Raw genomic sequence first — 27,054 nt, 5'->3', positions numbered from 1 at the left:
GAGAATTATAATCAATATATATCACTAGTTGACCTAACAGCAAATAATTCAGTAAACTTGTGCTGCATGCCTTGCAGAGCTGGGTGGATGAAAACAACATCTTGGACTTCACACAAACTGGTTTTCGCCTAGTTTCTCTGACTACACACATTAGATTTCTTGATACTCTTATAGGTGAAGAGCAATCAAGGGGAACTCTGCACTTCAGCCGATATGGGTGGACTTTAGCACTGCTTTCGACACAGTGGCTAGAGCTCAGCTGTGGCAAAAGCTGCATACATGGGGCTGCCCCGAATAGTTATTGGAGGTATTGAGCCAACTGCATACAGGTAACAGTGTTAATGTGCTTTTAGATAGTCTGGAATCTAAAATGGCCCCCATCTTTAATAAGGGGGTCAGACTAGGATGTGTATTGGCACCACTGTTATTTTGTCTTTACCTTGCTGATTTGCCGCTAATGTTAATGGCGGGTGTCGGTTGTCCAGTTGAGATGGGCTCCCATCACATTGCCAGCTTATTGTATGCAGACTATCTCATCTTGCTTGATCGCACAATTAGGGGTGTAAAAAAACAAATGACAGAATACGCCAAGTTGAGTGATTTATAAATATGACTAAAACTAAAATGATGGCTGTATCTGGCAGTAAAATAGCAAGGGTTTGTCAGCAGATGGACTCGCGGAACGTTGAGTATGTCGATAGTTAACGATACCTGGGGGTAGAGTTGAGAGCGGACGGTGACTATGTAGCCATTGTGCACTGCAAAAAAAGAAAGGCCAGACAACTGACCTGTTTTATAGATAGATTTGCAAAACAAACAGCTGGATACTAAAGCTGTACAAACATAGCTTTTCTCCTGCTATTCTGTATGGGCTAGAAGCACTTGCAATGAGCGATCTGACATGGCTGAATGTGGTAGAGGGACAATTTTAGAGGAAGTTGCTAAACTTGCCACCCACCACGTCAATGGCCTATCTAGGATTAGAACTGGGTCTGGTCTCCCTTCTGAGCCAAGTGCATATTCAAAGGGGCACACTATATATTAAATCTAGAACCTCGCCAACCTGCTAATTGCTGCAGCTCATTGGCTCAATGTACCTAACTGGTCGCCATAAGAAATGCATCAAATTGAATGAGTAATGCTTTTCTAACATCGAGTGGACTTCCTTCTTTGGGTGTGGCACTAAATTTGAGGTGTTGAAGGCCATATATAAAAACGAGGTGGAGCAGTGGGATGGGGTATACAACTTCTCACACTTGAAATCCCTACACAAGTTCAAATTTCTCTGGGGTATTGGCCACTGCCATCTTAAAACCCAGCAGTAGCTATGAAATGCCCCAGTCCTGCTGTTCGCACCTTTATACTAAAGCTGCGTACAAATCAGTTGCTACTGCTTGCGCTACGAGAGGCTCAAACAAAGCTCCCAGCTGACCAGAGAATGTCGTATTTGTAAGATAAAAGAAAACATTTAATCAACCAAACATGTTTTAACTCTGTCCTAAGACGAGTTCTACTTATGACAAAGGTGGGGCAGTTTATGGGAATCTACGAGTCAATCAAGAGTGTTGAATTCTGGGGTTTATGTTTAAACAATAACCTCAAAACTGTGCAAATGGCTCCATTTAATGTCTGGAAAGAGATCCTTGAATCAAATGATTTAAAAAAACAAGGCTAGGAGATACATGCCCAACAATCTCAAAATGGTTTAGGAGACATAAGAATCTGCCGATTTTAGAAAGATAGGTTGGGTACTGTGGCGTTTGGGATGCAATGGACTTAAACACAATATGTACTTATGAAAGTGAATTTTGGGTGGGATTTAAAAAAACACTATTAAAAATCCCAGGTCTTTGATTGTATTTTAGTCTTTTAGCTATTTAGTATATTTAAGCGTACTGTATGTATCTAGAGAAATGTAGGAATACCAGTGAGAACTAAAACGACAATGAAATTGATTGAAATTGGGCAATGGTTTTGTGTTAATGCAAGTGTATTCATATTGTAATGACGTGTATGTTTTTATAAAGGTTCCATTGTGAATCAATACAAATAAAATAAAAATAATTTGTTTTGCTGAAGACTGTCAATGTCTTATTTAAAATGAAACCGTTCTTTTTTTTTTGCAGTTGACCGCACTCGGGTTAAGCTATCATTAACAACTCTCCCACATGAGTCTGACTACATCAATGCAAATTTTATCAAGGTACAGTATTACCCTGTAAATTCATGTATTCAGTTGTTGGCTTGAAGCTTTAATGCTACCGGGAAAAAAAAGGGCAAGACCTCACATGCCCAATTTAGTAGCTACTAATGGCACTTAGATAACAAATAACTGCGTCTTGCCTTTAAGCCCCCTTTGACCTGTAACAAACTTTATATTCTTCTATTGGTACCTAAGTTTTCAGAAAAGACTAAGTGAACTTGTTTTCAAGGCCACTGTCTTTGGTAAGCTGATAAACTCCCAATTAATGTAGTTTGGTGGTGTGCGCATTGATCTATGGCTCTAAAGCAGCAGGGACATCCCTATAAACCTGCCTTGCTTTTCAAATATGTGCGCAGCAGTCCATCTATTGCTTGATAAGAATTATGCACCCAACATAAGCACATTCTTGCTAGATCATTGAGCACAAATAGGCTTGACCTGGATAATGGTGGCTTTGAATAGTGAACCTAGGCCACCTGGGATTGCCATTGACTAATTGTTGCAATCCGTCAACCTCATCAGAACATCTGACAAATATATTTGATGCAATTAATAGATTTCATCAGACCAACAGATCTCATTTATGCCAAAATTGTATTTTGTTTTACTGTCAACATTGTATTTTTCAAATGTATTTGGACATACTCATTTTTTTCTTTATCGTTTTCACTGAATTGTATGGCACATTTCTTTTGCATTTACATGCACCTCATGCTAAACTGCACTCATAAAATGGCTCCATGTTCTGGTTACTTCATTTGATTTATTCCCTTTGAAGCCTGTGAAGGCATCATGAAGGACAACCAATTCCAAAATAATCAGCTTTATTAACTTGAATGTCAGGATGGCGAAAGGGCTAACTTGCTGTATACTATGGTGGGATTTCCCTTCATAAATAAAAGCGGCCTTGCAAATTCTTAAATCCCACTAGACCTGCCTACATGGCGAGTTCTTTGGTTTGCTTTCTCGACCTAAGATAAATGCTCTTGTCCCAAGGTGACTGGTGACAAAATATTTACCAGTGCGTTTTGTAAAATGGTGCATGTCGCCATTAGCACACTTTGTATTTGGTGCAATGCTGTCAAGCATGCACAGTGAAACTTATAATTGCCATTTACTGCAAACAAAGTGTTTGCAGTAAATGAGAAATAAGTTTCTAACATCCCCGTACTTGCCAGCAAGGTAGAGTATCATGAAAATGGTACTCGCCCTATATAAAAACTACTCGACAATGCTAGTGGGCTAGTAGATTTTGTGAGCCCTGTAAAACTAAGGAAAGCCTGAGTCAAAGAATTCAACTTGGGAATCTGTCGGTGACCAAAACCTGTGCTTGTCCTCACAATTATGCAATGTTGTCAATCAAAAGGAAAACTGTGTTCAACAGTCTTGAGCTTCTTCTAGGCTGCAGCTGTCTTTCAGCTCCCTTCCCGAAGTATAAAATAGTTTAACAAAGTAAAGTCTCACAATCAAAATTTGCTTTCAGAGAAAATGTCACTGTAAATCGGGCTTCAGTATCTTTTTTGTGCCAGTTCCTTTCACATCCTTTTATATTGTAGCATACAGTGATTGGTTTATAATTATATTCATTTTTACACTTCAATGTATGATTTATATTGATTTAAACTTTATTTCCTCTTTAGAATTCACCTGTTTAATTCTGTTTAGAAGTAAAGTTTTCTGTTTAACAGCGAAGTCTTGTTCAATAATTAAATTCACTTTAAATGCACAGTTTAACGTGCAGAGACCTTAGAAAACTTGTTTCTTTCCACGCGTCCACTCTGAAGCAAGATAGTAACTTTTTTAATCTTGAGCAAACGGGACTGTTTTGCTTTAAATAGTTCAGTGTTCAGCGACTTTCAAAAACGTGTTCCTTGCCACATGCGACCTCTCTGATACAATCTATTTGAGGAAATACTTCAGTTCACACACACCGGTGCATTTTTAATGCTTGAGAAACCTGGTCGCGTTGAATTCTTTTGCTTCAGCACGGATCGCACAACCTTCCTTATGTGTCGGGCTCCAGTCCCTGTCTGTCAGGCACTTCTGGGATAGTCCTCAACCCCAGGGGAAAAAGCATGTTGCATGGTAAGGATCGGGGATGCCTTCCTGCATGGCTCCCTTCAACTTTCCTAGTCTGCTCCAGGGAGTCCCCACTCCCAAGCCCAGTCCTCGGCTGCTTCCACTGACGACCTGCCCCTGTCGATTCCGGCTGATTTTGGATTGGGCTCTGTTTATACACCTGCAGCCCCTTGATGGGCTGTAGGTTTGGATGATTATTCAGCCCTGCCCGACTTTCATTGAAGGGACATGCTTGACCTTTACTATTTGCTGGCCTCTTCCTCTTCCCAGTACTAGAGTGGTAAAAGAGCATAGTCTTCATTGCTCTTAGGTTGCCCAGTACTGTCAAGGGTTAATTGTGGAGAAATGAGGGGAACTGACTTGCAATAGCCCATTAAGGTTGGAGCAAGGTTGGGTTGGATGTCACTAGGAAAAGGGCATACCATGCCTTGCCCAAGGGTACCCCACTCTTTCTCCGCCTCCTTCCTAATCTTTGAGGCTTGTCTTTTCTCCTGATGTCATTCTGACTGAAAGAAATGGAGTAACAATATCTCACAAAGGCTTCCGGGACTAGGGGTATATCATGGTCTGGAAAAGGGAAATACTGTCTCACCTGAGGATATGTCACCCCCTTTCCCCAAGAACCTTCCAACTAGGTGAACCTCCCTCGCATCTCTGCCCCCAATAACGATGGCATTGCCCTGGCCACCTGTGCAGACGATCTAAGGGAAGTAGATGTGAGGACACCCTTGGGATTCTCTCAAGCTGTAGTGGTCAACTGAGAATGCAAAGCTGTCGCTTAACCCCTTTACAAATATATGCTAGTGGATAATGTTTTGGGAACTTTTTTAATATCTAGGAGTTGCTCAACTGTGTATAGTACCAAATTGATCCACATTACCGGACGGGCCTATCAAATGTGCACATAGAACTAGCCTCTGGCTAGTGATAAGGGACTCTTGGCGAGTGAGAAACTGTGCGCTGTGTGCATGTGGAGAATCGTATAGCTAGTAACTTTTTTGTTTATAACTAGTAGCTTACAACTTAAAATGTTTACTCCTGTACTGTTAACACACTTTTAAATGTTTAGTGTTGAGAGGCCTAATTCTTTAGATACCTCCTTAAATGTGAACAAGGGATATACAATTATTCCAGAGTAAATGTCCAGATACAAACTTTTCCAAGTTTGTGTGTATATGTCTGTGATTGCCATAGACAGGGGAAAGTTGATGTATATTTTAGCAAGTGAACACAGCGTCTGCATGACCCTTTTTAGACCTGCCCGCAGAAATCATTCCGGATACCATTGACTCCCTTCCTGTGAGTAAACCTAACATCCAAGCATGACTACTATAAACAGAAAACATGTATTGAACCTTATGTTAAAGTGTGTGCTTTTGATTTCAGAGAATTAAAAATTTGCCAGCAAAGTTAAAAAATATTTCCAGTAGGATGGAAGGAAGACTCCCATTTATATCATTTACAGCATGTTGTAAGGGTACATGCATTTCTGTTCCTGATTACTTAAACGTATGCCAAATAGCGGGTAATCCTGGAAAACTAGATTTTCCTCCTTGTTTCAGAGCATGTAAATTATGGACGATGGAGAATGTATTGGAAACTGAGAATACGATGGCCGCTCAATGTCTGAAAAACGTAAGCCAGACCTTGCCCTGAGGAAGGGTCTATGAAAATTCTGGCAAAGCGAGCAGGTTTTTGACTCTTCAATTGAATGCTTCCACCATTCTATACATGGCATCAAAAATGTGGAGAATAATACAGTATTCAAATAATTCGAGATTTATATCCGGCTCTGTACTAAATGAAAGAGGTGGCTGAGGTTAACCGGGTTACCTGGAAGACAATGTCTTCATGATGACAGAGGAAACCAAGGAAGCCATGGGACTGTAGATATATAAAGAAATTGTACTTGAGACCATTTATGATGTAAGGCTCTGGGGTTTAAAAGCTTTCAACCTAATTTAGAAAATAATGTAGTAGCCCCCTGATTGACGGCTGCTGTGAATTTGAGAGGTGGCAGTCATGAGACCAGAGCAGCTGTACTCTGTTTTGTGTCCGATGGTGAAGGGGGGTCAGGTGCGGAAATGTTTATTTATATAGCGCCTATACACATGAAAGTGTTTCAAAGCGCTCAAGGAGGGTGGGAACAAGGGGGGAAAACGGTTGCTCGGAGCCCTTGAAATCTGAGACGATAAGTCTGCACAGGCAGAGTAAGTGCTTAAAATACATTTTAATAGTTGAGACACAGCAAATGGGCCTAACAGCGATTCTGCAGTTTTACCAGTGCAATTAAGGGGCGAAGACCAGGGCGAACAGACTATCCTCAGGCATGTTGCATTTGGGTTGTGCAAGTGCATAGGTCACAGGGAGGGGGAGGTCCAAGTGCACCCAAACGTTGGAGACTGGTGTAAATGCAGAGAGACACTCTTGAGTTATTCTAAGTGAAGTGAAGGTGGGTGAAAGCCTTGTGGACAATGTAGGGGGGGGTCTTGAACTTGATCCTTTCACCCATGGGGAGCCAGTGAAAAGATTTCTGCACCAGAGAGATGTGGTCCCTGGGCTTGAGGCCAAGGATAAGTCTTGCAGTTCTGTTCTGGATGATTTGTAAAGGGTGCAGAGCAGAAGGAAGGTCGAGGATGAGGCTGTTGCAATAGTCCATCCTAGATGGAACCAAGGCTCTGGAGACACTGAGCTGCTGGGAGAAAGGGAGAAAATGAAGAGTACCTCTGAGGAGGTGTAGCTTATAGTTGGACTTCTTATAGAGCTTTCAAAAATGAGCGGAGAGAGTTGAGTCGAAGATGACCCCAAGGTTTTTGCCTCGCAGGCTGGTGTGCGCGCAGGGCCAAGGGAGAACGGCCAGAGCGAGAGTGAAAGTGGGAGCAGGGGTCCCAATGAGAAGATCTGTCTTACTGGCTTTGTGGCAGAGGTCGTTTGCAGCAAGCCATGACTGAATAGCAGATAGGAGGAGTGAGTGAGTACGAGGAGGGGAGTATGGCTACTTGACAGGTGTTCAGAAGAGAAGTTTCTGCCTCTGGATGCCTATGGAAGCAGCCAATCGATTCAGTTTGGAGGGTTGGCTGAGTGGCCAACTTCTCCAGGAGTTTGCCCAAGGAAGGAGCAATGTGCTGAAGCCTAATTGCTCAGTGTTCGCCTTGACAAGATGTGCAAGATGGAGGACCTGTAGAGAGGTGCCTAGTTGCAGTGGTGGATTGAGCCACCATGACCACAGAGGGTCCCTGTGGCGCCACAGGGTTAGTGACAAAGATGTGAGTTATAGCATTAATGGAACATTGAGAGCTGTGGGTGGTACACTTTAGCGTAGACACTGGTCATAAGGTACATTCATGTGGTTTGTCCTTTCTAATTTTTTAATGTGACAGAGCAAGGGCTCCTTGGGCATTTGTCTTTCTTTCCTCCATACTTGTGGGACATTCCGTGCTTCAGGACGGGACCGGAGCACTTTTGTAAAAAAGCATAAAAAATGTTTTGATTTTTGTCCTTTTTGTTTTTGCGTGGGGTACCGCACATGGCTGTAACCCTGCCCTCCTGAGCTCTGCCCCGCACATCACCCTTCAGTCCTTTTCTGCGCGAGGTCGGGGCTGGACGCTCTTGCATCACTAGGAATTTTTATTCCCTTTGTCCTTCCTTCCTGCTCGGGTTCCACAGTTATCTAGTCCTCTTTCGAATGGATTGTCTTCCCACGTATTCCTTATCTTTGATAAATCAATTTCCAGCTTGCTGGCCTCGGAAATGTATTCTCGGTAGAGGGTGCTGCGTGTCTACGTCCCTCGAGTCTGTGTCCCTCAAAGGCCTCCGTATCGGCGCCAACGTCGCCATTGGTATAAATAGTCTAGCGCAGCGTCCGTTGCTCAGTTCTGTTTTTCCACGCTTTGGAAGCCTGAGACACAATGCTCGGTTCTACTCATCGAAAAATCTTCGAAATCTTCAAATAAGATACTATATCCTATGATGGCATCTTCGTCCGAAACATCAATGTCACGACCGGCTTCAAGAAATGTTGAGATTGTGGTAAAAAGATGTCATTAATGGATCAGATCTGGATCTGTTTGTGGTGCCTGGGATCAGAGTACCAGTGTTCGGAATGTGAGGACTGCATGTCAATGACAGCGAAAGCCTTGGAGCGTAGGGGGAAGCTAGAAAGAGGGAAGACAGTTAAATCTTCTACCCCTTCAAAATTGTCCTCGGCTGAGTTGAGACATTCATCTCCTCACCACCGAAAGAAGCCTTCCTGATCGAGATCTTGAAGCGGTTCCAATCACTCTTCGAGATCGAGACACTCTAAGAAGAGGCATCATAGATCTCCCTCTTCATCCTCGAATTCCCCAGAAATGGTCACCTGTCCCACTAAACACAGCTCTCCAGCTAAGTGGGAGGAATTTCGCAAGAAAATGCTTAGGGTCTTCGAACGCGGCCTTGACCCCCTTGGAGATGCCTAGAGGTGATACCCCGGGTGAAAGACCTGAAAAACAAAAGCGCAGCGAGTCGTTGAACCCAGTGAACAAAAACCATTGAGCGCCATGAACCCTCGAGTAAAGACAAAAAAAGTAATCGGGTAAAGCTGCTTCGACGACATCGTCTAAGGTACCTTCGACCCAAAAATCTCATCGATGCCGTCGTCGTCCCCGATGAAGGATACGTCCTCGAGGCCTCAAACCTCAACTACACCACCGTCACCAGAGCCAACTAAGGTCCTGCTCAAGGCATCGACAATATCGACAACACCAAGTAGGATTCCGGTCCTCCCGAGTTCATAGAGGCCCTTTTCGAGTTTTTCGACGCCATTTTCGGGTTTGTCGAGACTTTTAACATCTACATCAACAACCTTTTCCCAAGCGGTATCCACTAATTTGGCTCCTTCTGCTCGGGAAATGGGTTTTAGCCCTTGTCCAAGATCTGATTATTTTAGAGCTTTATACTCGATGTATGAGGAAGGGGAGGAGAACCGTACCCATTCCAGAGGAACTAATTTCTGAGGAGAATAGATTGAAAGATCTACAAGAATCTTTACAAGATGCCAGTGGCATAGATACCTCTCCAGAGGCAGAATTTGCTAGACCAGAACCTGGAGAACATGCAGAAATGCCGTACAGAGCCCTTATGGCTAAAATTATGCAATTTATGGGGTGGACAACACCTGCACCCTCTTTCCAGCGAGATGATCTTACTGACATCTTGCATAAAGGACCTCAAGAAGACCCTATAGTCCCTTTTCATGCTACATTGCAGAGAATAATAGCTGGAAATTGGGCGACACCTGAAGTTATCCCTGCAGTAAATAAACTCTCTGCGAAGTAGAGTATCCGCCTCAGACTCTGAATATTTAAGTAAGCACCCAACTCCAGAGTTTAGTAGTGCAGGCAGCAACGTCGTCAAATAGTAAATCGGCATATACCACAAGACAGACGACACAAGATTTGATGCCATGTCTTAAAAAAAGTCTTTTCAGCATGCAGTATGGCACTTAAGTCTATCAACGCTACTTGCACGCTAGCTAGATTCAGCCACACCCTTTGGGAGTGCGTGTCATCAGCGCCTGACTGTCTCCCAGAAGGGGAGGAATGAGACGCATTCTTGAACATAAAGGATGGAGAGGATGCGATGTGCGAGTCCTTCCAAACAGGTATCCACTCTGCTGACAGCGGCGAGTACCATAATCCGCAGATTTGCATGGTTGCGGAAGTCTGGTTTTGCTCCTGGCGTGCAAGCCAGGCTTCTGAATATTCCCTTTGATGGCACCTCTCTATTTGGCACAGCTGATGGCTGCCTAGAAAAATTGCAAACATCAAAGGTGGCAGGAAAATCACTTGGGGCTGCAATCCGTCAAACTCCAAGTCGCCTCACAGGTACGTCCTGGAGGGGGTGGAAGCCCTTTCGTTTTTACTCCTTCTGAAAAGGCAGAGGGCAGCCATCTCAAAGGGCCCAGACATGATTCACCCATGGTGGACTGGTCAAAGGTACTAAACTTGCATCAGCAGGGGCCACTTTACCCTCAGCATCTGCATCAGCAGCTTCTAAACTCCTGAGGTCTCAACACAACACCAGTAGGAGGCAGGTTTACTCTACATCTGACAGAATGGCAGGCTATTCTGTCAAATGCAAAACAAAGGGGGGGTCTGGGAATCCCTCTATCAGCACAAACACAGCCCAATGACCTGTTCTTGGGTGAAAAACCCCTGGGAGAGAGAGACTACCAAGTCTTTAGCTCACTGTCCCTTTCACAGAGAAGAAATGTCCCTGCATATCAGTCTTTGTTCTGCCCAGGGGCAGTCCAGCACCAAAATTCTAGGCAATTCTCCTCTGAACAAGAGTACCAACAGCAACCCCATACACTTTTGTCAGCCTTGTTGGGCATCGTCTGTGAGGTGAAGCTGTGCCTCCAAGAACAGTGAGCAAGGGGTCCACGTCTGGATCGCCCTAGTAACTTTGAGTGAGACCCAAAGTTAACGTATGCAAAACAAAAAGGGGGGTCTGGGAATCTCTCTACCAGCACGAACACAGCCCAATTACCTGTTCTTGGGTGAACAGGTCATTGGGCTTCTGCCTCAACTTAAGGAAGTCAGATGATGCCATCACAAGACTTCAGTTCATTGGAGCAGTCCTTGACACATCCCTAGGAAAAGCCTCGCCAACAGAGGTGAGGGCTCAAGATATTCTACAGATGGTCACCAGATTTCAAAATGCCCAATATCTACCAGCCTTCGACGTTTTGAGGTTGCTTGGCCTCATGGCATCTTGCATTTTCCTAGTGCCAGAGGCACGCCTGAGGATGAGATTTCTCCAGTAGGCGCTACGGACCCAGTGGTCACAATTCTCAGGGAGGATGTCAGATCTCCTACTAATCCCAGTTAGAGTAGTTTGAGACATTCAGTGGTGGACCTGTTACGCTCACTTGGCTCCCACAGGGGCGTAGGTCGGACCCGGACAGCTGCGGTCTCCACCCACGTGATGCGTAGTGCTGCAATGACTGACTGGATCTGCCCTCCTAATCTTGTCTGCTTAACCCGTAGAAATATTCTCCTGCAAGTGGAGAGATGGATTTAGCCACTTGTGGATTCAACTGATGGCACCCCCACAGTCCTCCCCCACTAATCACCTCCGAAATGCCCTCACAGCAATCTCACCTTATATTCTTGAAAGATGAGCTCTCCATCCTGTGTGGATTTGCAGGGGCGCGTCGATTCCAGTTACTTCACTGGTTTGTAGGCTCGGGAGAGTTCCGGAGAGTATTGACTCTGAGGTTCCTGGTGAGGACCAGTAAGTATTAAGTTCATAGAGTTCAATATGTCTGATGTTCACTCTTGTTCCCCCCCCTTCCTTTCTTGTCTTGCAGCTGGCTCGTGAAAAGATGCTCTTGTGGCAGCTGGTGGCGCTCAGGTAAGAGTCTGTGTTATCCGGTGCTGTCCGGTAAATGTTGCACGTGGAAAACGTGGTGTTTTGTCGCTTTACAGATGCGGCACGTGAAAATATGGAGAGTCACAAAAGGATGCCTCCGGTGGTAAATCGGGTAAGTCTATGGTGGGAAGAATTATATTTGTTGGTTCCCTCGGCTCACCTTGTGGTTTTCTTTTGTCTCCTAGGTGCCGAAGTTCGGCAAAGAAATGATGGAGGCAGCGCCGACCCGAAGGATGCTGTGAAGACTAGGGAGTATGGCGCGGCGCTCCAGCTGGAGGTGCGGCACGTGTAGAAATGATGATCTTCACAGGTCCGGAGACGAGATGGATACAGAATCAGGTGTGGAATAGAAATAAGTTCGTTTTCTAACCTTGTCCCTTGATTTCCTTTGTTTTAGGAGCTCTGGATTTGAGGCGGGTGTGGCAGAAGACTGGATGCATGCTGCAGGCACAGTGAGCATTACGCTGCTGCATGCAGAATAACGCGAAGCGTGTGTTGCTGGTCGGGCGTGGTTTAAATAGCCTCAAAGGTAGTCTCAGGTAAGAAGTCCCTAGAACCACAAAAAATAGTCCCAGTAGAAAAATAGTCCCTTTCAGGCTTCATGTTGGATTGGAGTCATTTGAAGCATGGTCTGCCTGAGGTAAGTAATGACTATGAGCCTGGCACCTTAGGCGCCAGGACTGATTTCTACTATGAGCCCGGCGCCTAAGGGGCCAGGACTGAACCCAGATGGCCCCTAACCGGGGCTCCTGAGGTTTTACTAAATGTCTAGATGCCTGCTCCCGGGGCTGATGGGCTTGGTCCGGATGCCTGGGGGTAGGCATCATGACACCTGTTGGGAGAACTTCTTGAAAGGAGAACAGTTTTGGCAACCATGGCCGGAGATAAGTGGTCACGGGAGCCCATGCTAACGACTTGACCCTCAGCGGTCGTTGGTCTCCATCGGAGTCCAGACTACACATTAACCTATTAGAGCTGAGAGCGATCAGACTAGTGCTGAAGGCTTTCCTGCCATCAGTACAGGGAAAGAATGTCCTGATAATGTTGGACAACACAGTGGCCATGCACCTCCTCAACAAAAGAGGCGGCGTAGGGTTACTGCGCAGAGATGCAATGCAGCTCTGGTTTTTGGGCAATTCAAGAAGGAATCCCTCTATCGGCAGTTCACCTAGCCGGGGAGAAGAACATACCGGTGGACGCTCTGAGCAGGCAGAACAGCCTCTCCCACGAGTGGAAACTAGCTCAGGAACCCCTCAGGTGTATCTGTTTGCCACCAGTATCAACCGGAAGTGCGATCAGTATTTCTCAAGGTAATTTTCCCCGAGAGGAGCTCTAGGGGACGCGTTTGTAGTGGACTGGGAGTTTCCACTTCTGTGCACGTTTCCTCCCGTCCCCGTCATTCCTCAAATGATCAGGTTGACAAGATTTCGGAAACCCATGCTCCTAATTGCCCCAGATTGGGCTAGGAGAACGTGGTACCCGGATCTTCTAGACATGTCCATCTGTCCTCCGATTCGTCTTCCTCAAAGAGGATCTTCTCTCGCAGAAGGGAGGTGAAGTTCTCCATCCGGTTATCAGGACCATCAACCTTCACACCTGGTTTCTGAAAGGCTGAGATACAAGGATTGGGATCTCCCGGATGACGTAATGGAGGTGTTGCTTTCAGCCAGAAGGCCAGCAACAAAATCTTTATACCGGTGCCGTTGGAGCAAATTTTGCAGCTGGTGTAGAGAAGAATATTGACCCTTTTTCATGTAGTACACCAATGGTGTCATCTATTTTGTATATTTGGCAAATTCAGGCCTTCAAGTTGGCACAATCAAGGGCTACCTTGCAGCGCTGTCAATCTTCAAGTGCACTGTGGAGGAGCCTTCATACTTCAAATTGGCCATAGTGATTCAATGTTTGAAAGGGTTAACTAATGTCCTCCGCCCCCCTGCCCCCCCAACTCCTTTTCAGGTTCCACTGTGAGACCTAAACCTAGTCTTGAAATTTCTAATGGGTACTCCATTCGAACCCCTTCATTCCTGTTCATTAAAGTTTCTCACTCTTAAAACAGTATTTCTAGTGGCTTTAACTTCTGCCAGAAGTGTGAGTGAATTACAAGCTTTGTCTTGCAAACCTCCACATACTGTCTTTCACAAAGATAAGGTAGTTCTCCAAGTGAAGCCGAATTTTCTCCCAAAGGTGGTCTCAGAATTACACATCACACAAGATAACCTTACCCTCGTGTTATCCTCCTCTCCATCCAGAAGAAGAGTGCACAGGCTGGATCTAAGGCGTGCCTTGAGTTTTTACCTTAGACTTGCGAGGATTAGACAAGCAGACCAATTGTTTGTGGGGTATGCAGGGCACAAATTAGGTTTACCCATTACAAAATAAACCATCTCAAGATGGATTATATTAACCATTATAGAGTGCTATAAATTGGCAGGAAAAGAGCCCCCTCAACATCTCGGGGCTCATTCAACCAGTGGTATCGCAGCCTCTTCAGCTCTCACATGGTCGTCCGCACATACTTTTACTAAACTCTACAGTCTTGATTCCTCCTCTAGCCAGGAGACAAGATTTGGAAAAGCTGTGTTGCACTCTGCATCTTTAAAGGGAAACAGTTCATTTTATTCCCGCCTCCTCTACACTTTACTGCTTTGGGAGTCTATCAAAGATGAGGAATACGTGGGAGGACACAATCAATTCGAAGAACACGTTACTTGCCCACTGTAACGTTCTTTCGACATGATGTTCCTCTCACATATTCCTCATCGCCCCTCCCATCCTTCCCCGCAGTAAAACCCTCATACAAGGCAAAACAGCACCTTAAAACAGAACTGAGCAACGCATGCTGCGTGAGACTATTTACACCTATGGTGACGTCGGGTCTGTTAGAGGCCTTCGAGGGACACAGATTCGAGGGACATCGACGCACAGCGCCCTCTGAGAAGAAATTTGCAAGCAGTAAATGGATTTATCAACGATGAGGAACACGTGGGAGGAACATCCAGTCGAAAGAACGTTAGTTGGTAAGTAACTTGTTTGTCTATACGAGAGCGTCTGGGATTCATGTCCTGTTCTTCATGCGAGTGTCGTTTCGTGAGGGCGGATCCCCACTCTTTGCTTTGAGTGTCTAGGCCCGCAGCATTGCTGGGATTTGTGCTTCTATTGCGACTCCCTCTCTGTCCGGGCACTCTGTTTTCTTCGGTGCGAGGAAGTGTTTCAGCACGTTCCACCTCATTTCAAGCTTTTCATCGACGAGAAGAAACAACGCCCAGTAAGTTCTTTATTTTTAGGGCTCCCCGGCCAGGGGACTCCTTCCCGGGGTCTTCCAGGTCCGGCAGGGGCTTGTGTAGGTCTGTCACCAAGGGTTCCCCTGAGGTGCCTCAAGGGCCTAATAGGTCCACCGGAGTGTTCTCTGAGGGTTCCTGCAGCGGACCTGCCAAAACCGGACACTGTTCTAAGGTTCACCGTTTGGGTGCTGAAGTTCAGCCCAGTTATTCTGTGGCTCTGGATACCGGGGTTTGCCATGAGGTCTCAATTTCTGGAGCTTTCCACATCGATACCGGGGTATTCCCTGAGGTCTGTTTCTGGAGCGTTCCACACTGAGTCACGGCTCGAGGCCCCTCTCGAGGGAGCTATTCGTCCCAGGTTGAAACCAGAGGTTACGCTTCTTGGGGCTAAACCCGGCACTAACAGAATCGGGAGACCCTCTTTGAAGGTCTTGTTGGTGATGTACATTCCTCAGCAATCCCACGCTCTGGGTTGTGGTGGTTCTGTTTCTGTAGAGGGGGCAAAGAAGGTGGTCACGGACCACAGGCCTTCCAGTACCGGCTCTGCTGAGGTTCCGCAAATTATATCCTGTTCCTCCAGAAGGACGTCTTAGTGGGGGTCCTTTGGGTCTATGATAAACCCCAGGCTGCACCTCAACAAGAGGATTGACGCTCGATACAAGCTTTATGCCTCCGAGGAGATGGCCTTATTGACTTGTCTGCTCCCTTCCCCCATGGTGATGGCAGTGGCCACCCTCCAATCCAAGCCAGCCTCTGCGTCTTCAACGGCAGCGGCCAAAATCCTATCCAAAGAGGACCAGCTTCTGGATGCCTTGGGCAAGAAAGTCTTTGCCAATTTGGGCACTCCAACTTCGTCAAACGAACACCGAGCTCATCCTGGCAGCAGCTAATCTGAGGCTGTGAAAAGAGCAAGCCAATTGCCAGGACTATCTTCCTGCAGACTCGCTAGATTTTTAAGGCCGGTTTGTCGGACGGCAGAGTATTGGCACAGGATCTACTTGAAGCTGCGGCACACCACGCAGCTACCTCGTCTCGAGGCCACATGGTCGGGGTTGACCTCTCCCGCGAAGCGTGGCTCCATGCGACAATTTTCAAAGGAAGTGCAAGACAAAGTACTGGACCTTCCTTTTTGAATGCAGGGAATTGTTCCACTCTTCTACAGACAAGGAACTCACGAAAGCGAGTACCCAAACCGCCAAATCTTTATCGTTCTTGGTGAAAGCTCCAGCTAAGGCCCCCTATATACAGAGGTCAGGGTCCCAGAATCGGTCCTTCTCTGGATTCAGGCGGTTTCAGGATCACTGTGCGAGCTGAACTGAAGCTGGTTGGCAGGCCCAGCTGAAGCAACAGCGGCAAGGCGGTCGGTTTTTCTCTCTGCCATCAGCCTCTCCAGGGACAGGTAGTTTCCCTGCCGACAAATATTATTTGTCGATAGCACGAGGCTCCGGTGGGAGGTCGAATTGCGTCTCATTTGGAGGCGTGGCAGACCAATGAAGACCAGTGGGGTTTGTCCATCGCTTGGGCAGGTTTTGGCTTGCCCCTGCCCGACCCCACCCTTCAACCCTCCCTTCCAGCAGATTGTGTCACCCTCCCTCGGAGCCGAGGTACAGAAACTTCTAGACCTCAGAGCGGTGGAGCCTGTTCCCCTCGGGGAGCAGGGGAGGGCTTCTACTTCCGTCTGTTCAGTGCCCAAACCCAACCAGCCTGGCCTGCGCACCATCCTCCATCTTTCCCAGTTCAACCATTCTCTTCCCCAAGAGAAATTCAAGATAATCGCGCCTTGCCAAATAAAGTCCTCTCTTCGGAAGGGCGACTGGCTCAATGTGGTGGACCTTCAGGACGCATACATGCACATCCTGATATGGAGGCCACATCGGAAATGTCTGCGGTTCCCCCTGGGAGAGGAACATTTCCAGTTCTGTGTGCTCCCCTTTGGTCTCAGCTTGGTGCTGCGTGCCTTTTACAAAGATGTTGGTCATCGCAGTTTTCCTCAGGCTGAAGGGCTTTCATGTATACCCATATTTGGACGATTGGCTCCTACACAGTCCTTGCCCAAAAACTGCATTGATCAATCTCTAGTCTCTCCTCCAGCAACTGTTCCACCTCGGGCTGTCGGTGAACTGGCGGAAAACGTCCATGACTCTCAAGACCTGATTTTCCTGGGTTTCCATTCGAATACCATCAGTACCAAGGTGTACCTAACGGCGGACAGGATTGCGGACCTATCAGCCACGTGTTGGCGCTTCCTCCGGCTTGGTGCTTCCAGAGACTTCTGGGCCTCCTGTTTTCTTGCGTGTTAGCCCTTCCTCTTGCACGTTGGAAGATGAGGCGCACTCGGCTTGCTCTTCGGAACCCTTGGTCTTAAGCTTCGGACCCGGATTCCAAGATTCTTGTTCCGTTCCGCATGACAGCGGATTTGCAATAGTGGTCTTTGACGGACAATCTGCCCTCAAGTGACTGTTACCACGGACTCCTCTCTTCTGGGGTGGGGCGCGGCACTGGTCACCTTGAAGTATTTGACCTTTGGACACCTCAGGACAGGCAGTTTCATATCAATTATCTGGAACTCCTGGCTGTTTTTCTAGCGCTCTAAGCTTGTCAACCATCCATCACGAACAAGGTAGTCCGCATTCGCACAGACAATTTTGTCAACCATCCATCACGAACAAGGTAGTCCGCATTCGCACGGACAATTTTGTGGCAATGTTTTACATCAACAGGCAGGGTGGCACCAAGTCACCCCTCCTTGTGGACCTAGTCATTCAGATTTGGGAATGGGCCATCCAGCACATTTGGCTCCTAGCTGTACACATTCCGGGTCACATCAATGTAACTGCAAACTCACTCAGCCGGCAGCCAGTTAAGAGTGGGAATTGAACACAGATGTTCTTTCCACCATCTTTCCACATTGGGGCACTCCAGAAGTGGACCGCTTTGCGACTTTTACGAACAGTAAACTTCCTCTGTATGCATCCAGAGACGGTCTCTGGGTATCGTCCCTGGGAGATGCTTTGAGATTCCATTGCACAACATGAAGACTTATGCCTTTCCTCCACTCACTCTGATTCATCAGTCATTCTGCAAGCTCAGGAATACATTGAATTGCACTCTCCTCCTCATAGCTCCTTGATGGCCAGCCAGATTCTGGTTTTCGGATGTTTTTTTCCTCTGATCAGATTGCTGTTGCTTTGCAACCTGCTTCACCAGTGTAATCAGATGTGACCCCCCCGCTTGGCTGCCTGGTGCCTGGATTCAGATCTTTAGCGCAGTTTAATCTGTCGGAGGACAATATGCGCATTATCCATGATTCCAGAAAGCCTTGTACGAGGGCTCAACATAGGAGAAAATGCCACTGGTGCTTAGCTAAACAACTTGACCCCACGTCAGGCATGCTACTGTGGACACTGTTCTTTCATTCGTCTCACCTCGCAGCTCCGGGCATTCATGTCTTGTCCAGCAGACCCTACTTATCTGCCATTGCGGCCTACCTGTCCACTGATGGCTGTTACGTTTCTTTGACTAACCCGATCATTAAAAGGCATTTTGCAGATCTTCTGCATATTTTTCCGCCTGTACGTACTCCTCACCCCAAGTGGGATTTGAATGTGGTACTTGCTGTGTATGCCATAAACCATTTGAACCTATGGCCACTACCGATCTCAAATACCTTTCGTGGAAAGTCTCCTTTCTGATCGCAGTGACACAGGCAAGGCGTGTAAGCAAGCTTCAGGCTCTTTCGGTGGAACATTTCATAAGGCTAAAGTTGTGCTGTGCACTAATCCTTCTTTCCTGCCTGAGGTGGTTACCAATTTTTCATTTGAACCAATCCATCTTCTTACCTGTCTTTTTTCCTAACCCGGCATAGGATGCCGAGAGATTCTTACACAACTTGGACGTCTGGCAAGCCTTAAAGCTTTATCTCGACAGAATGAGTGAACTCAAGGGCTCCTCACAACTTTGTTACATTTGGGGACCCGAAAGGGAAACCGGCTTCCAAGGCAAATATCTCCTGATGGATTGCCTCCTGCATTCCAGAAGCCAATACCATCCAAGGCCTTCAACCTCCGAAAGGCATTCATGCTCATCTTGTGTTTGTAAGCATTATTGCTTGAGCCTGAGCTCCAGGGCTGATGCAGTTTGTCCAGGCTGTTCTTAAGAACTTGTTCCAATGAAGTTGTTTTTTTTTTTTCCCAATCCACGTTAATTACCTGTGGTGTGCGCTTGGGAATCTCCCACAAGTATGGCGGAAAGGGGACGGTACATGGGAGAATAACAAAGTTACTCATCATAGTGACTACCTTACTCCTAGTCCATAGTCCCTGTGTTCTAGCATTGGATCTTTCATGGATAAACATGCTGTGAATATTTCCTGTCAGGCTGGGAAACCTCAGTAACTTTAACCTAGCGTTTTCTTACGGAAAACTTCGACATCTTGGTGGCCTATCAACGTCCTTTTTGGGTGCTTTAGGCTACACCAATAGGACGTTCGGTATAAATAGCCCTGCCCCGACGGCTTCCCTTCAGATTTCAACCGTCTCCAAATGGTTGGGATCACCTCATGTCTACTGTTTGTGTTCTACACATGCTTTTTGTACTTGACCCATAATGTCATCTGTGGCCCAGAAACAATTGCTGTTTAGGCCTTGTGCAACCTGCAGCCTAAAGGTCTTTGAGGGGGGGGACAGCCATGCAGATTGCCTGTATTGTCTTTACCCCAATCATTCGGCAGATTCCTGGGAGTTCGGTTGTGGGTTTTCTCAGAAAACGCTGAAAGACTGCAACTGCTGGCTGATTTGTTGGCTCAACGAGGACACTCACCCGGGTTCGGAAGTTTTGTCCCGAGGAAGCAAGTCTTCGGCTCCAGCAGTGAAGACGTCTACACAGTGGAGGGTGGTGTCCGTGGAACCCCATGCCAAGAAGCAACACACAGAGGTGCTCCGGTCAGAGGTGAGGAAAGGTGGTTCCTCTGGATCCAGGTTGCATCAGTCCAAAGGTGCGAGTAGCTCTTCGCTGTGCAAGTCGGTGAGACCGGACAAGTCCAAGGGAATCGAGTGATAGGCCCGAGAAGTCGGCCCAGAAGTCTGCATCAGTGGAGAAGACGAGGGTGAGAGTCCTCTTAAAGCACTCGTCCAAACACTGTCCCGGCACTTCGCGGCTTGCGTCGCCGGAGAAGGTCAGTCCTGTAGAAGCCTTGCTGCCGGCGACAGGGTCGTCGACCGAGGATCAGTCGTTGACGATTGTGGTGCAATCCTCACTCCCTTCGTCGATGGGGGAGGTGTCCTCTGCTCCGTCTACGGCCGTGACTGACAGTGGGCCGCAATTACTGTCGACGGCACAGCTGGAGGTGGATGGTGGTTTGTTCCCGACAGGAGATCTGTAGCAGTCTGGGGCCGGCTTAGGGCCGTTGCTCCCAGTTGACTTTCTTCAACAGGATCCGGCTTCATATTCAGTGTCCTCGGGTCTGGAGGAGGAGCATGAACCAGGTTTCCATCCATCGGTGCTGGGTCAGCGGGAGGCAGGTGCGTCGACGTCGAGAGGGGCTGGGGCGCCTCTGTACCCGCTGGTAAACCCTTACTCTCTGCTGTCCATGCAGCTGTTACGTACGCTCCAGTCAATGTTGTGGCAATTGGATGCACGACTTCCAGCGGCTTCAAGCCCGGTGGTACATAGTGTGCCTGTAAAGGCCCGTCGCCCGAGTCTCCCCAGGAATTCACCTCGGGTGCGGCTGCTATTGCCGTGTGGGGTTGGGCCTTGTTAGGGAGAATTCTGTTTAGGCTGAATTTCATAACCTAGTGAGTCCCCCAGCAGCTTTGCTGGATTTTTGGGGTTTATTTTTTTCTCCTGCCAAGAGTGAGACTCTTTTACCCTCACTCTTGGACATGATTTGAGTGTTTCTTTGAATCTAGATGTGTCTAATGGGCTATGGGGTCTTTTACTCCATAGGGTTTCATGTGTTTTTGTGATGTGTTACACAGCACCCTCCGTGCAGTAACACAGGGGTGTCATAGTGACCCCCCAGTATAGACTCCATACCCTGGGACTGACTACTGTCTCCCAGGGCATGTAAAGTCACCTTTTACTTTACTAGTCTTAAATTCTGAACAGAACCAATACAAACCATCATATTGTGGACGTACTGGCTGGGGCAAACCCCAGGGTCTGTTAGTCGAGGGGGCACGTCTCCGTCCCCCCCTGATCGAGTTTTGGCTGGTGGCAGTGGATACTACTTTTTATATTCAACCGCAAATATTTTCCTATGGTATGTCCCATTGTTTTAGACTACTATCTTTATTTAATTATTCAAGGTAGCCTCGAACATACCGCCGGTTTATTTAATATTAATTCTCCGGTTGGTATTTTTTGCCAAAACTTGATTCTAAAATGGCGTTTGTGTTCTCTTCTGTGACTCCAACCCAAGTCGAGCCCTTTGTTCCACTTTTTGGCGGGCTTCTCCACAGAAGCCCTCCAAAGTGGTGCCACTATGTCTGGGGTACTTAGGCAGGGTGGAGGGGAATTTAGGCACCCTGGACTGAGTTGCCGAGGCAACTCAAGTCGCACTCCGTCCTGATTGGCCCCCTGCTCACCACTTAGAATGTTTGAGTGACAGCTAGGCAGAGTGAATGGGGGTTTGCTGCATAAAAGCAGGGCTTTGGGGACTGGAACTTCAGAAGTCGCCACAGGACCTAAGAATCCGACGAGGGAGAAGTTGAGTCGACCTGCCACGACACCACGACCGGTGGAGCCCTGCTGGACCGTCTCACCACTTTTCCCAACGACAGAGGAGATCTCCCGCCGGAGAGTCTTCTTCCTTTAACTGGTGGGGATAACCAGTTTTACCGTCTTTGCGCTTTCCCGACGTATCTCGTGGCCGCCTTGCCCGTGCTAAGCACCCCAGCAACCGGGATACTACGTTTTACCACGACCGCGAGATAAAGGTACCACCTTTTACCGGAAAACTCCGTGGCTGGTTTCTGCCCTGGTAGTGCAACGACCTGCATCTTTCCTCCACGTCGAGATCTTCTCTTCCCCTGGACGATGCCGCAACTTGCAACCACTACCAGGAACAACTGCCACCGCTGGAGGATCCTTCCCACTTAAGGTACCGGTCCCGCCCGGCTTCCCTTGCAACTTACTGTACGGGGTAGATTTAGCCCCCGGCTTTCGAACCTGGGTTAGCCTGGGACACCCTGGCTAAACTTTTCTAAAGCCTCTCTAAACTCTTTTCTGAACCCTCTGCAAGACTTCCTAAGCCTAGTGTAACTGTGATCTTGGGCGCATTTTTGCTCTGCTCTCTCTGAGTGGGCCCATCCGTTGGACTTTGGCTCACCAGTGACTTTTTGCTCTCTGCCTTGCTATTCGTGTTCCTGAATCGTAGAGTGGTGTAATCCTGCATATTCTGTCTTTTTCCCTCCCTTTTCCACAACCTTAGTAGAGTGCAATCTAGTTAAGCGCTCGCCTCTGTATGAAAATAAGTGGTTACTGTGATTTTCTAATAAGGGGAAAAGGGGTGTATATATCATAATAGTAACTGTGTTTGGAATAGTTTACAATAAGAGTGCTGGAGTGTTTCACTGTGTTTATAAATAAATAATGATATACTTTGATACCAAAGATCTGGTCAGTGTTTGCTTATATTATTGTACCTTCTTGAGGGAAGTCTGACTGCTCAGCCACAGCTACCAGGTAAATCTGGGTGGTACAGACTGCTACCAAGTGGGTTTACTGCTAACACCTGTAGTCTTAAATCTTTTGCAGTGGTCCCTAAGGGAACTGCACAGGTGTCTGCCTAACAGGCCTTCCACAAAGTCCTAATAAGGAAGAAAGGGAGAGTCAACAGCTACCCCAGGCAATGTTCCTTGTAATTATTTTTGCCTGAGTGCAGAACTGATATGCTTTTGTGCGCACATTTTCCATGTGCGCAACTGAATAACTATGTAAGCTACTTTGTGAGCATGCGTAGTTAGCGAGATACCATCTCCGAAGAGTTTGGAAGGAAATTTCCCCTTACCAACCACCGCAATTCTTTACAAATCAGTGTAAAAGGAAAGAAGCATCTTACAACTCTTTTTCCAAACATATAGGCTGAAAAATCTTATATTTTATGTGATTATAAGGAGAGTTTATCAACCGATCCAAGAATACAAGATATGCCATAGTAACTACAAAAAGTACTTCTGCGCAGAGAGAAAAGCGTGTATGCACTAAAAGGTTTTGCATGCTCAGGATAAACAATAGGTTTAGTTGTGGCTATTCATTTGTCAACACTGCTCAGAGACCATGCAGAAAGTGTTTAATGACATTGGGGAAAACATCTCTTGTTTATTACAAAAAACAAGTATTGCTAATCACTAATGTGGTTGTCAAAAAATTCACATTGTGCAATTTTTGCAAATGGAATAATTGCAACTGAAAGGAATGTGTCAGAAAGCATGCCAATTGGAGTTCATGTGCCACTTTAATGGAGTAATTCAAAGGCCAGGAGAAAATGCCTCTCATGATTTATGTATGGATAATTGCATCAGAATAACTACACCACAGAATATGATGATCCAAATTCCTGGGCCTCTGCTTATTATCCACATTATGTTCTATGAGTTGTGAAATGTACTCAAAACTAGCCTTACAGCTTGGGGGCATACACTATTTTACTTTAAACAGGGCAATGTATCCAACAAAAATGGGAAACCTTGAACATAGAGCAATCTACCCCCTGCTTCTACCCACAAAGTTCCACTGACCTCTATTCTAATCGGTGACCAGCAGAGCAGCGTCATTGGTAGGAACTTGAATATTATTACTGCCCGATCGAAAGAGGAATTTTATGGGGAAAGAACATATTTTAATAAGCATGAAACATCCCTACTTGCAAAGCCAATTACTTTCTTAATCCCTGAAAAATCTTTTGATTCCAAGTATGGAGTAAAATCGTATCGGAGCCCTTATTGTAACCCTGACATATGAAGTGACATTACAGGGCACATAAAACGGCCTATAATTTTTCCCACCCTTGATCACCACAGCCTAGACAAAAATCAACAAGGTTTCTTCTGGCACCCGTTGAAGAAAATCAATAGCACCAATGCTCACAGTTACAACATATTCATTATCTTTCTTTAACTAGGGACCCCTCTTCTGAAATTCATTATCAGTTGAACAAGAGGCATGGGGTGAAAGGGGCCCCTAGGAGTCCCTTGCGTCTATGGAAACAAGACGAGTCACCACACACGATAGATACACCACACACGAGGTTGTATTCCCAAAGCTAGGGTTTATTGCAAAGCAAAAGTCTCTGTTGGCCAACTCGGTCTCATGCCCCTCGACATGTATCTCTAGACCTCGAGGGACGCAAGAGAGCGAATTACGCACATCGGTTACATATATACAAAATGCATATCAAACAATCAGCTATGACATGTTTAACACCCCCCTTTATTGGGTTTCTTTGAACTTGGTGTGATGATGGACACTTTCGACAACTATGACACCTTCAAATCTCTATTCTAGTAACAATTTGCAATTTGTGAGTGCGGAGGCATCTTTCAGTTGTTGAACAGAACACAGCGCTTCTGTTCTTGGAAGCAAGCTACATACGGGGGAAGAGTTGCATTCCAGACCTTTCTATCTATGAGGTGCTATTCGTGTCCTGGGAGCCGACACGCTCTAACGGTGCTCAGCATGGGGGGCCGTAAGAAGAGCATAATTCAAGCCTTTAGCTGCTTTATTCTAACATATTCTACCATATAACGAGCCTGGCTGGCAGCTGTGAAATGATTAAATGCCCTGCAGCTCTGCTTCAAGGCTACATTCGGGAGGGAGCCGGGCATTCTTCCTGGCGCTGCAAACGTTGTGTTTCAACTAACTTTTGTTATCCTTGCAGCCCTGCGGCCTTGTCCTTTCATGTGCAGACAACGTTTTACAGTCAAGCAGTGTAAGAAGAAAATGTTCTCCAGCATGGGGTCTGGCATGGATTCACATGCTCATGAATATTCCCCGTCGTCAGGACGGGAATCCTCGGTATAGAAAAAAATCATTATCCGTTTTGTTTCTGATCTGTCTTTCTTAGTAGTAACCAATCACTGGTCTCTGGGTCATACTGCCCCCAGCCAATAACTGCCCTCTCCCTAAGCCCCGCCTCTGGCAGCCATCCTCAGACTTTTACCGCACGTTCAAGTGTTGGGAGTCCTCGTGCTGTAGCTCTTGAGCTTTTGCTGCATTTTCGTGCTTTTTCAGGAGATTTTTCTCATTTTTCGGTTAAATAGAGCCTTAAACTCCACCGGTTCTACATCAGATCAACGGGGATCCGTTTCAGAGTTTTCTACGCCCCTCAAGGGTTAAGTTTTCATAGAGTTACGCTTTTGGAGGATTCCAGAAGTTCCGAGGCCTACCCCGGACATGGCCCAGGAGAAGGGAAGCTCGACGCCCGGGAAGCTGCTCAGGACCTGCCCTGGATGCCAGCTTCAGAATGTTTTCAAGGAGGACGAGCATTTGTTATGCCTCTACTGTCTCCATGAGGACAAGACGCACACGGAGAACGACTGTGCGTTTTGTGGGAACATGTCGGAGCGGACCATGAAGAATTGCCACCTCCGTCTCGCCAACTGGCTGGAAGGGAAGAGCCCGTCAGGCGAGAAGAAGAAAAAGAAGTCTGAGCTGTCTTCTAAGTCCTGTGAGGGCGCCCCGGCGACAGGGGCCCAACAAAAGGCTAAGCACCGCGAGTCCGCGGGCACCGGAGCGCCGAGCGGTCGGGCTCCTTGGCTGCCAGGCAGGGCGCATCCTCCCAGGCACCATCAACCACGAGCCAACGCTCTGGCTCGGGTAAGAGGAAGTCCGAGAACCCGGCAAAGCTGCTGGAGAGGCCCCGGTCGATCTCGAAGATTCTGGCAGAGGGGGAGTGAAGCTCGGACCCCTTCCCACCCCCCCTCAAGGTGAAGGCCCCAGGCATCCAGAAGGTGACAATGGCCTTAATTCACCCTGCTAAGACCTCGATTGAGAATGTCGCCACGGCCCTGGCTCAGCCTGTGGAGGCTATACCAGTGGAGGCGCCCTCAGGACCCAGAGTCTCCCTGCCACCGCGGAGGGAGTCGTCTTTCAGGCCCATTGAGAAGACCCCCACGAAGTCCTCGTTGGAAAAGGTGGGGGAGGGGCTGGTGGCCATCGTGGATACGGACACGACCTCTGAAGAGCTCATCGAAGTCGTGGAAGAGGCCCAGCCCGTCGGGAGGGATCCCGACGAGGGCGACGACGAGAGCGACGACGAGAGCGACGGTGTTTCCGACAAGGCTCCTCAAGAGCCCTCGCGCCCGTCGTTTCCGGCGCCGTAGGACACTTCGGTGGCCATTTTGTCAGCGATTCAGTCCTTATGCTCGGAGAGGAGGACAAGGTTGCCCCTTCCCCCGACGGTGGTACCCGAGACAGACCCGACGGGAGAACCGGAGCCAGGACCTTCGGAAAGTCCACCGCATAAGAGGACGACGCATCCTATGCCACCTCTCCCACCTCTGTGCCCTGCACTGCCTTCCCCCCGGTCTACTACCCACGGGGATGATACAGGTACGTCGTCGCCTCTGTCGTCATCTGTACCTGTCGTAGCCGACGTGTCCCCCGTCAGCCCCTGCTCAGGCGTCCCTGCCTGACGAGATTGGATCCTTTCATGCCATGATTTCCAGGGCATCCGAGCTTTTCCAGCTCTGCCCAGAAGAGAAGAAAGAAGGGTTCCTTTACCAACGGCGCAAGGCTAAAAGGAAGACTGTCCTCGCCGTACCGCTTCTTGATGACATCTGGGATGAGGGGCTCGCCCTCCTCAAGAACCCTGTCAAGGCGCCGGCAAAGTGGGACCGGTACGAGAAGAAGTACCGGGTCCCCGACGCTGCCCCCTTGTGCCTTCGGGCACAACCTACCCCGGATTCGGTTGTCTCGGCGGCGGCAAAGAAGAAAGCCTGGGGGGCATCGGCCTCGACATCAACTTCCCTGCCAGACGGCGAGGGCAGGAAGTTGGACACGATGGGACGACGGATCATTTCATCCGCAGCGACGACTATCAAGGCGGCCAACGCCCTGGCTATCGTAGCCTGCTAC

At 47.5% G+C, this 27,054-nt stretch overlaps 1 protein-coding gene across 4 annotated transcripts in view; it reads left to right on the top strand.

The window, feature by feature from the left end:
* PTPN12 (protein tyrosine phosphatase non-receptor type 12) overlaps positions 1-27,054 on the top strand; it is an 820,244-nt gene that overhangs the window by 262,597 nt on the left and 530,593 nt on the right. For all 4 annotated transcript variants that reach the window (XM_069628049.1, XM_069628047.1, XM_069628048.1 and 1 more), the window contains exon 3: positions 2,127-2,203. In XM_069628049.1, coding sequence (XP_069484150.1) covers positions 2,127-2,203 — 77 coding nt within the window. The remainder of the gene's footprint in view (positions 1-2,126; positions 2,204-27,054) is intronic.

The sequence above is a fragment of the Ambystoma mexicanum genome, chromosome 12, assembly GCF_040938575.1.
Source record: "Ambystoma mexicanum isolate Mex_15411 chromosome 12, UKY_AmexF1_1, whole genome shotgun sequence".
Taxonomy (NCBI): Eukaryota; Metazoa; Chordata; class Amphibia; order Caudata; family Ambystomatidae; genus Ambystoma; species Ambystoma mexicanum.
This window is presented reverse-complemented; position numbering and strand designations above follow the sequence as displayed.